General features: G+C 39.6%; 1 protein-coding gene and 1 pseudogene across 1 annotated transcript; both read right to left on the reverse strand.

Annotated features, from left to right (window-relative positions):
- Nucleotides 1–3,212: 3,212 nt before the first annotated feature.
- On the reverse strand, nt 3,213–4,629 carry LOC104244017 (photosystem II reaction center W protein, chloroplastic-like). Its single transcript, XM_009799309.2, has 2 exons — nt 4,375–4,629; nt 3,213–3,650 (listed from the first exon to the last, which is right to left on the reverse strand). Exons 1-2 carry the CDS (start codon nt 4,466–4,468, stop codon nt 3,340–3,342), a joined length of 405 nt encoding a protein of 134 aa, XP_009797611.1. The 5' UTR covers nt 4,469–4,629; the 3' UTR covers nt 3,213–3,339.
- Nucleotides 4,630–8,214: 3,585 nt separating this feature from the next.
- LOC138877902 (uncharacterized) lies at nt 8,215–11,109 on the reverse strand (annotated as a pseudogene).
- Nucleotides 11,110–11,964: the final 855 nt, after the last annotated feature.

Genomic DNA, 11,964 nt, shown 5'->3' on the forward strand with positions numbered 1-11,964 from the left:
TAGATGAAAAGACTAAGCCAGTTAGTACTCCACTTGCTCCCCATTTTAAGCTAAGTACTACTATGTCGCCAAAGGATGAAGCTGAACGAGAGTATATGTCAAATGTACCATACGCAAATGTTGTTGGTAGCTTGATGTATGCAATGGTCTGTACGAGACCTGACATTTCACAAGTTGTTGGAGTTATTAGCAGATACATGCATAATCCAGGAAAGGAGCATTGGCAAGCTGTGAAGTGAATTCTACGGTATATTCATAATATTGTAGATGTTGGGTTAGTTTTTGAGAAAGAATGCAATCTGTCTGTAGTTGGATATTGTGACTCAGATTTTGCCGGTGATCTGGACAAACAAAGATCAACTACTGGTTATGTGTTTACTTTTGCAAAAGCACCAGTTAGTTGGAAGTCTATTTTGCAGTCAACAGTTGCTTTGTCTACAACAGAGGCAGAGTACATGACTATTACAGAGGCTGTGAAAGAAGCAATTTGGCTTCAGAGGTTGCTAAAAGAGCTTGGTGTTGAACAAAAAAAGTATCACAATTTTTTTGTGATAGTCAAAGTGCTATTCAATTAGCGAAGAACCAAGTTTATCATGCAAGGACGAAACACATTGATGTTCGGTATCATTTCGTACGAGAAATCATAGAAGAAGGTGTAGTCACGGTAAAGAAAATTCCTACTACAGAGAATCCTGCTAATATGCTGACAAAGGTGGTGACTGTGATCAAGTTTCAACAATGTTTGGATTTGATCAACATTGTTGAACACTGAAGATTGAAGATGAAGACATAACCAAAATTTGTTATTGAGAGAAAATTGAAGATGTAGAATTTTGCCAAGGTAGAGATTTGTTGAATGCCAAAACTCCCACATCGGTGGAAGACCAAATTGGTTGGGATTTTTTCCCTATAAAAGGAGGCCTAATGTTTAGGATTTAAACACACCTCTCATTTGCCTTCTTATCTTCTTAAGGCATTTGTATCTTCTCTCTTTAGTATTATTTTACTTGTATTTTTGAAGTGGAATAAAATATTGGTTGTGTCCGAGGAGTAGGCAAAATTAGCCGAACCTCGTAAATTCTGGTGTTCCTTTTATTGTTGCTTTATTGTCTTATTATTATTTGGTGGCCGTCATAATTTTTGGTATAGCAGTTGTGACTTATTCACAATATATATATTTGGCTTCCGCAACAGTAAATCTGGCTATTTTTGAATTTCTCTCGTAAATATGTGAATAAGTTGGGCTAAACAACTTAAGAGGAGTCCGGAGACTAGGACCCATATTAGAAAACTTCGGTTTTTCGGTTTAACCGAAAACCGAAATTACAAAACCGAGCACCGAATCGAACACCGAAATTATAGAAAATATAAACTGCAAACCAACCGAATAAGTCGAAAACCCAAAGTTTTCTGTTCGGTCAGTTTTTTCGGTTCGATCAGTATTATGCCCACCTCTAGATTATTTACACAAGAGAAGCAGAAAACTTAATTATCTAGGATCAACTTTTACAGAAGTGAATTTGTCCAATTCTTTATTTATTATATGTCTCGTTGTTTGCAAATCGTCACTACAGTGTTATTGATGTAGTGGATTGGTTTTGGAGTTGTAATGTTAGTATTTCGAAACAAAATTAACAAACTGATCGCACTCGACCATAGCATTTATTTTATCGATTGAAGATGAAAATATTGACTTGCATTGAATATCTGAATAGGCCTAAATTGACAGGAAATCTTCGCTAGCATTCTTCATTCGCAAATCATGTACATAGGAAAGGCTAAGGCATAGAAACCAGACGAATATATTTTGATCAGAATTTGATTTGATGACTTATCGTGCTTTACTCTTACTAAGACGAACAAACGAAAAGGAAAAACAAATTTAGTTATCGTGCAGTAATGAGAAAGAAAGCCTAAAATTTTGTGGACAGTGCAGAATTGAAGTTTTTGATTATCAGTAAAGTCGAAGTCCATCTAGTCTTATAGCATGTTCGTCAAACTTCTAAAATTAGCTTAATTTGAAAAGTGTTTTTCTCAAAAAAAAATTCAAGAAAGTACTTTTACGGAAAAACAATTTGTGTTATTAATTTGAAAAGCATTTTTGAACAGTAATTAGTGTTTGATCAAGCTTTTATAAAGTGTTTTTAAGTTTTTCAAAAAAATACTTTTGAAAAGAAACTACTCTTTTTTGCTTCTTAAAAACTGCTTCTACTTTTACTCAGGGGCGGATCTACTAAGGAGGAGAGGGTGGCACGTCACCCGCACACCTCGGTCGAAATGCTATCTGTATATTTATATATTTGGTTAAATAATTACAGTGGCAGCCGGAGTAACAAATGACTGCTTGGTGCCACTGGCGCAGGGCTTAACGTTTCGCCCTTAGGCGCAGGATCTTGACTAGGCTGGTGCATTTCTTATAACTAGTTCTGTTTTGCTGCTTACAGAAGATTCGTTCTCTTTTTTTTTCCTTGTTTCTTCTTTTCTTTCCTTTTCTTCAATTGCTGCTAACTCTGTTTTCCTTGTGAGTTCTTATTGACTTTCTTAATTTTATATATTCTTGCTACTATTTCAAAGTTTTTAGTGTTCTATCAAAAAAAAATCTAGTGTTTATTAAGTAAGATTTTGCTTTGAGTATCTAAATATGCATTTATAGCGAGTTTCAGTCCTATTTGCCCATCTTTTAGTCAAACCATAACTCTGGAATATGAAAATTCATCGAAGACAATTGTAAATGAATAATACTAATTTTTTGTTGATATTCGTTATATTATTGAAGTTTTATGCTTTGCTCACCATAATTATTAATTTTTTTTTGATCGATTTGTATCAAAAGACGAATAACCCGAAACGAAACTCAAAAGAGATCAAGTCAAAGTCCAAAGTAATACGACCCCTGCAACCTTCAAATCCTGTGGATCAACCTTTGCTTCTACTCAAAAGCATTTTTTTTTCTAAAATCTTGGTCAAACACCTTAACTTAAGGAAAAAAATACATTTGCTCAAAAAAAAAAACACTTTTAGCCAAAAAGAAACTTGGCTAAACAAGCTATTAAACACATGTGTTCTGCCAGAATTATTGCATTTTCTCTATAAAGGGGTCTAAAGCAATAACAAGTTTGCTAAAAATCAAGAAGTTCTTTTAGTTTAGTTTGGTAATTGGCAGTGTATAAAATATAAAAGGGGTAGTATGAAGAAAGAGGGGAAAAAGAAAAGAAAGGGAAAATAGAAGACTTCAATTGAGGAGTTGCAGATACAACATCAATAAGAAGGTAGTAATTAAGTTGATTATGTCACATAATACACAAAAATTAAAAGGTGCATAATATAATAATAAAGCGCTTAAAGAGATAATCCAGATTCTTCATCCTCATCAAGGCCAGAAGTGTAGACAGTGTAAAGAGACCAAACCAAACCAAAGACACCAAAAAGGATCCAACCAAGAAGGTTGTTGCTGAGACCAAAGGGAAGGCCTGTTCCTTCTGTGCTCATTCTCTCATCAACAAGAGCCATTGCTGCTGGGCTTGACATGCTTGCTGCTACTGCTGCTGCCATCATAGATGCTGCTCCCATTCCCAACTTTGATGTTCCCCCCTCTGTCTTCACCTCCATTGAACATCTCACCTTTCCAACTTTGCTCATGGATGGCAATCCTGTATAACAAGCAGTGGCGGATTCAGTACTTAAATTCAGTAGGTTCAAAGTTTTGACCCTAACCTATTATACTTTTGAAATTATAGTTCAAAATGTTAAATTTCTTGAAAATGTTTGTGACTTCACATATACTATATTTATACTTCATGCTGAAAATACTTGTTTACGTGCTCTATCAGCCACTGTTGAAAATTTGGGATCAAAATTTGATATTTATAATAATACTTTTGAGGATTGTTTTATATGTATAGCTATGGTCTATGAAAAAAATGATGGATTCAATTGAATTATATTCAATACTCTAGATTAGGTCTGCATCTGATAAAGAGGAGAAACACATGCTAAGATTATTCTCTGACCCTAACAGATGAATGATAAACATGCTTAGGAACAATTACTTTTAGTAATCGAAATCGAATTAGGCATGCCTTCAGCTTTTTAAGTTTGAGAATTATGCCAAGCAATGTTACATTTTATGCATATTTTTGCTATAGCTGTTGTCAACATTATCATATGTATGGGTTACATGAATTAAGTTAAACACATCTACAATTACAAAATGCTAGGAAATTTAGAAAGAATATGAATCACTATTTCAATTTACAAATACTTAGCTTCACCATTTGTATATCAAGTGAAATATTATATACTACGTATGGCGTATCATTTGAAGAATTGAAGGTATATTTCAAGTGATTTGTGAAAACTAGAAAATGAACATACCAAGAAGAGATGAGGGGCGGGATACAGATCCATTTTGCACGAGGGCGGCACGTGCCACTGAAGATGTTGTAGTGCAAGCACTGATGGTGGCCATTTCTATATCAATCTGAGAGAATGATCAGAACTCTGAGGACACACTCTTGAGTAATATGAAAGGCTATCAGTTTACTTTATTCACACAAAAATTGGGAGGAAATACACAAATTTAATCTCCATTTGAAAACACAAAAGCCAACCACCCAACATGGATTACTTGGATTGCTCCTTATCTGTTGTGAGCCAATTATATTTAGCCATGTGTCATGTCATCTAATACTGACCACTATTTGTTTATGGAGTGGACCAATTAGACAGACCCAATCAAAACAGATAAAGCACCAATAGTAATAAAGTTTCCGTGCCATGTATCAGTATCAGTCGTTTTTCATTTGATAGAGAGGAAAGATAAATCACGTTGTCGTTTGTAGAAGAAATATTAAACATATTCCAAGTATCTCACAACAACACTTACTTCACAATCACAAATTTATAACTAGAGACAATAATCTTCAATATTCGTTTAATATGTTCTTTTAAGTAGACTTAGCTTTATGATCGTTGGCACCGTTCAGTAACATATACACCATTAAAAAGTTTTAACGAAATAAGTAGTTTTTTAGTTTCCCTTATAGCCTGTTTGGCCAAAGTGTTTTTCCCCAAAAGTACTTTTTTTCCCTAATTTGAGGTGTTTGGCCAAGCTTATTTGGGAAAAAGTGCTTTTGGGAAGAAACAGAAGCAGTTTCAGAGAAGCAGAAAAAAGTAGTTTCTTTCCAAAAGCAGAAGCAGAAGCAGTTTTGACTTTTCTTCTTACCTAAAATACCCTTAACAAAATATAGTATATACCAAAATAACCCTTAAACCTAATACTTAGGATATTAATTTATAAATATTTCTTCTTATTTTTAGGAAAACTTTCTAATATATAGTGACTTTAGGGGTGAATGCTTTTATATTTGTTGAAGGAATTTTAATATATTTAACTTATATTAAAAGAATTAAGTACTTTTTAATTTTATTTTCATATTTTACTTAAATAAAATGAATTTTTTTAATTATTGCATGTAATAACAAAATTTTGATATTATTTATTTACTTATAATATTAATTATTAAGTAAATCTATTCATGTCCTTATTCGTAATTTGACACTTAAAAGCACTTTCTAAAAAGCTTGGCCAAACACAAATTATTTCTCAAAAGTGTTTTTCAGACTGATTAGCCAAACACAAACTGTTTCTCTACAAAAATACTTTTTTCAAAAGCACTTTTGAAAAAAGCACTTCTCAAAATAAGCTGAAAAGAAAAAAGCATTTCTCCGGCTTGGCCAAACAGGCTATTAGTACAAAAGAAAAAAAAATCACTTCTTCTATATTGCAAGCTAAAAGACCTATTCGCATTTGGAAAAAATACATGCCTATCTTCAGTGCACTTGCCAGTGTCCTAGTTATCTAAAGATAAATAAGAGCTCTTAGCAGAAACCAGAATCTAATATATATTTATTGGACTTTAATTGTTTTTCAGATATAAATTTATGTTCAGTCTAAAAAGTACAGGGTTTAGTTGAACTCGTTGCTCTGAGGCTACATCTACCACTGTGCAACGCCAGTACATGCATGCCAGGCCACCTCCTGTCTAGAGAGCAAATTAAAATGCAAATGTAATTTGATTGTAATATCGAACCTATCGGCAATTTCCCAGCTTTGAATAGTAACCTCTTACTGTCCTGCATCTTAAAGCAGTCACGAGTCATGCATTTGTGAATACAAAAAAGGAGAATATAGGACAACTTGTATAACAGTCTTCTGGTTCTCATGCATGTAAACCTAAGTGATCGATCAGGAATTCTTTTTCATACTAGTGTCACGTCCTTAGTTGTTAACCAAGTACACGTGCGACACTTGGCAACTCGCTCACGATCTTGCACAACTTGCTCACGTTCTTGCTATGTCAAGTCAGCCTTACTACACTCAAGATCGCTAAGAGAATGGAAGAAAGAACACAAGAGAATTGTTAAAGGAAGCTTTTTATTAGGGAGAACTTGAATTGTTTGCTTGGTGAATTACAAATGAATGACCCCCTTTATATACTAGTTTCCTAGGGGCTAGTGTGTAAATATTAATTATTACACAAGTCCTTAATATTTACAAGATAAAGGTTTTTCTAGAATTCTTTACAAGCCTAGAAGATTCCAAGGACTTTCCTAGCAAATCCATAAGGATCTAGGTTCTTCTTAAGGAAATGTCCATACCTCTCTATAATCTTCTCACAAATGCTAGCATTCTTTTTATGTAAGCTTCCACATGGCATTAATATATGCCAAATGGCGCCTATGTGACATGATGACATGGCGGGTCATCACACTCTCCCCCACCTAATATTGCGACGACCGCGACGCAATGCTGCTGCATAAACTCTCGGATCCTATCTTTGAATTGCCACAAGTCTTCATATCGTTCCCACGTGGCCTCCTCCGGTGATTGCCCTTTCCAATGGACGAGGAACATAGCGGTGGCTTTTTATCCTTGTTTTCGCCTGGCCTGGTAATCTATGATAGCCTCAATCTCCCGATCATGCGAGGCGGTGATAGTCATTGGCGCTCGACTTGATTGGCCCCTACTCTGATCATCCTTATCTTCATGATATGGCTTAAGCATGCTGGCATAGAAGACAGGGTAGATCTTAAGATACGATGACATGTCAAGCTTGTATGAGATCTTGCCTACCTTGTCGATGATCTTAAATGGCCCCTCATATTTGCGAATCAGATTCTGATGCATGCCCCGTAGTGCTTTGAACTGTCTTGGGTTAAACTTCACCATGACCATGTCCCCAACTCTATAGTCCGTGGGACGCCGCTTACGGTCCGCAAACTTCTTCATCTTCTTAGCTGCCTTATCCAAGTAAAACTTAGCAGTGTCGAGTTGTTCCTCCCATCCTTTGGCCATATGATAAGCCCCTAAACTCTTTCCCTCGAATGCGGCTGGTAATGAATGTGGAGTTTGTGGTTGTTGGCCTGTGGCTAGCTCAAATGGTGTCCGCCCCGTGGACTCACTCCGCTGCAAGTTATAAGAGAATTGGGCAATGTCTAGGAGCCTTGCCCAATCTTTCTGATACGCGCTTACATAATGCCTCAAGTAGCATTCTAGTAAGGCATTGACCCGTTCCGTTTGTCCATCCGTCTGTGGGTGGAAACTAGTAGAAAAGTGCAGTTCCGTGCCAAGTATGTCGAACAACTCTCTCCAAAAGTTCCTAGTGAAGTGGGGGTCTCGGTCACTGATGATATGCCTTGGTAAGCCCCAATACTTTACCACGTTCTTAAAGAATAGCTTGGCGGCTTCCTTAGCTATGCAACCCGGTGAGGCGGGCATGAAGGTGGCATATTTAGAAAATCTATCCACGATCACCATAATAGTACCATAACCGTCGGACTTCGGTAGGAAAGTAATAAAGTCCATAGTCACGCTCTCTCATGGATGCTCTGCAACTGGTAGTGGCTCCAAAAGTCCTCCGGGCTGTTGTTGCTCTACCTTGTCCTGCTGACACACAAGACAAGTCTGCACATAACATTCTATATCATCTTGCATGCGTGGCCAATAGTAGACTGACTAAACCAAGGTCCTAGTGCGACGTTGGCCTGAATGACCAGCCCACATTGTATCATGACTCTCCCTTATGATCCGTCGTCTAATGTCCCCAAACTTAGGCACGTAGACCCGCCGACCTGTGGTAAGTAGTAGGCCATCTTCTATCCAAAACATTCTCGTCTTGCCTTTGTTGGCTAACTCGATAAGCTATTTGGCTGCTAGATCATGCTACATGCCTTTTTTATAGCCTCCCGAATGTCCCATCTCGCTAAAGTGATTGCAGCAAGCTCGGCTTTCCGGCTCAAGGCATCGGCTACAATATTACCTTTTCCCGGCTTATACTCCAGCGCATAATCAAACTCGGCCAAGAAATCCTGACTCCTAGCCTGCTTTGGTGTAAGCTTCTTCTGTGTCTGAAAGTAGCTAAGTAGCCACATTATCAGTCTTGACCACGAACCTCGACCCGAGCAGATAATGTCTCCATGTACGAAGGCAATGCACAATGGCAGTCATTTACTTCTCTTGCACCGTGTAACGCCGCTCCGTCTTATTTAACTTGTGGATCTCAAATGCTATGGGATGCTTATCCTGCATCAGGACACCCCCAATGGCGAAGTCTGAGGCATCTGTGTGCACCTCAAATGTCTTGGCAAAGTCAGGTAACGCCAAGACTGGCTCCTCTGTTACAGCTGTCTTAAGGCCTTCAAACGCCTTTTGACAATGCTCCATCCAAACCCATGGCTTGTTCTTCTTTAGCAACTCAGTCAATGGTGCGGCCTTTGCTGAGTATCCACTGATGAACCGGTGATAGTAGTTAACAAGGACAAGGAAGGATCTCAACTCAGTTACCTTTATGGGTGCCTCCCACTCCTGGATAGCACGTACCTTAGCATCGTCCATGCGTAGCTCACCATTGCTAATGATATGGCCCAAGAAGTGCACCTTTGATTGCGCAAACTCACATTTCTCCCTCTTGATGTATAGCTCGTTCTCTCGCAAGACTTGGAAAACCTTCCTTGAGTGCTCCATGTGCTCCTCCAAGGTGTTGCTGTAGATGACTATGTCGTCTAGGTAGACTACCATAAACTGATCAAGGTAGGGATGGAAGATCTTGTTCATAAGGGTGCAAAATGTGGCCGGTGCATTGGTTAAGCCGAAGGGCATCACCAACCACTCAAAGGCTCCATATCTCGTCACACATGTTGTCTTTGGCTCATCCTCTTCCGCAATGCGAACCTGGTAGTAGCCCTTTCGAAGATCCACCTTGGTAAAGTACTTGGCTTGCCCAAGTCTATCGAACAAATCAGTAATGAGTGGGATCGGGTACTATTCTTCACTGTAACCTTATTAAGTGCTCGGTAGTCTATGCACAAGCGTAGCGATCCATCCTTCTTCTTCTGGAACAATACTGGTGCTCCGAAAGGTGACTTTAATGGGCGAATGTGACCAGCATCCAAAAACTCTTTCAATTGTTTCTTGAGCTCCTCCAACTCGGGCGGTGTCATACGATATGGGGCAAATGCGGGTGATTTAGCCCCTGGATCCAACTCAATCTTGTGATCTACCTCTCGCCTAGGTGGCAAGTGCTTAGGCAACTCCTCGGACATGACATCTTTGTTCTCCTCAAGCAACTTCTCTATCCAAGGCGGCACTGTCTCTTGAAAATTCTTGTCTTCCTCTAGACTTGCAATGGTTGCCACGAACGTGGGCTCCCCCTTCTTGATCCCCTTGACAACCTGTATAGCTGAGAGTTGTGCTTGGATCTGTCCGTGTGGCATAATTACTGTAGGTACCATGCAAGCTCCTTCTCGCTCCATAACCAAGAGACGTTGGAGGTAGGGGTCGATTAAAGTATAACAATGTCTAAAGAACTCTTGCCCCAATATGATGTCAAAGATATCCATAGCGGTTACGGTAAAGTTTGTCATACCTTTCCAAGTTCCCAATTTGACACCAACTCCATTAGCTACCCCACGAGCATTCTGTATCTCGGCATTCACGATCTTGACGCGAGAGTTGGTTGGAGCAAGCTTCAATTCCAGTCTCTTTGTGCCAGCCTCAGTCACGAAATTATGAGTTGCTTCAGTGTCCACCATTGCATGAGCGGGCTTGTTGTTTATGGTGAGATCCACGTACTGATTGCCATTCTCGGTAGGTTGGATAGCTTGTTTCGTGACAGTACCACATAATTCGATCATACCCAACTGTGCAGTTCCCAGACTCTCTCCTTGTGGCTGATCCTTCTGTTCACGTACCATGGCACTGAGGCTCTTGAGGTCAGGACAATTCCTGAAGCCATGTGGCCCTCCGCATATATAGCATCCTTTCTTCTCGACCTGTGCCTTCTTCTCGGTGTAGCCCTTACGACCACTCGACTTTTTGAAATCTTGAGTCTTGGAGTATTGTTGTTGTATCTCCTTGCCTTTGCCACGGTCTCCCCCACCTTTGACATTGTTAACATTTGACTCCTTGCTATTGCCTTTGTCGTGCTTGTCATGACTGAAGTCCATCAATGATTCGGCCTCCACTATGGCTTGGTGTATATCAGTGACTTGTCGGCGTTGCAACTCCTTCTTAGCCCAATTTTGCAACCCGTCCATGAAGTGGAACAACAAGTCATCATTGGTCAGGTTGGGGATTTGAAGCATAAGGGTAGTGAACTCCTTGACATAGTTACATATGCTCCCTATTTGCTTCAATTCCCTAAGCTTGCGCCTTTCCTCGTACAAGACATTGTTTGGAAAAAACTGTCGCTTGAACTCCGCTTTGAACTGATCCCATGTGGTAATAGTACATAGACCTTTATCCACGTCGGCCATCTTCCTTATCCACCATAGCATGGAAGTCTCTGAGAGGTACAATACCGCAGTGTTGATCTTGGCCTCGTCGTCCCTCACTTTGCCATGCCTGAAGTAGTTCTCCAAGTGCCAAAGAAAGTTTTCCACTTCTTGTGCATCACGAACACCTTTGAATACCGGGGTTTTGGGAGCCTCGATCTTGGCCTCCCTCGTCACCACAACATTGTTGGCTACCTCGGTCACGCCAGCATTGACATGCTCCTCGAGTGACTCTATCTTTGCCTTCATAGCATCGATAGTACTCAAAGCCTCCATGAGTCTGCACTATAAGGCAGTGATGGTTTGCCTTAGTTCCATCTCAATCTGTGTACGTCCCTCTAAGTCATTTTGTATACTCTCAATCTCTTCAAGAGTGTGCCCCTCAAGAACGTTAAGGGTGCCTTCCACTTTCCCCAAGCGTTGGCCAAAGATCTCCACGACGTACATCCCCGCGTTCATCTTCATCACCCACTCTTTACCGAGTGAGACGTCCTCTAGAAGGACCTCCACTTCATCCTCGCTCGCCTCAGTGGCAGATGGTTCTTGGGATGTAAGCCCTTCGTTTGACACAACCTCAGGTGGCACCTCCTGGCTCTGGTTGGTGGCATTCCTCTTTTTGCTACGGCCGATCTTGCCAGCAGCATCCTGGATGATGTTGGCTTGGGTGTTGGCAGCGTTAATTTCTCCGTCGTTCGCCATTCCCTTAGTTGAAACCTTCACTCTGATACCACGTTGTCACGTCCTTAGTTGTTAACCAAGTACACGTACGACACTTGACAACTCGCTCACGATCTTGTACAACTTGTTCACATTCTTGCTATGTCAAGTCAGCCTTATTACACTCAAGATCGCTAAGAGAATGGAAGAAAGAACACAAAAGAATTGTTAAATGAAGTTTTTTATTAGGGAGAACTTGAATTGTTTGCTTGGTGAATTACAAATGAATGGACCCCTTTATATACTAGTTTCCTAGGGGCTAGTGTGTAAATATTAATTATTATACAAGTCCTTGATATTTACAAGATAAGGGCTTTTTCTAGAATTCTCTACAAGCCTAGAAGATTCCAAGGACTTTCCTAGCAAATTCATAAGGATCTAGGTTCTTCCTAAGGAAATGTCCATACCTCTCTA

Source organism: Nicotiana sylvestris, chromosome 9, assembly GCF_000393655.2.
Source record: "Nicotiana sylvestris chromosome 9, ASM39365v2, whole genome shotgun sequence".
NCBI classification, from domain to species: Eukaryota; Viridiplantae; Streptophyta; class Magnoliopsida; order Solanales; family Solanaceae; genus Nicotiana; species Nicotiana sylvestris.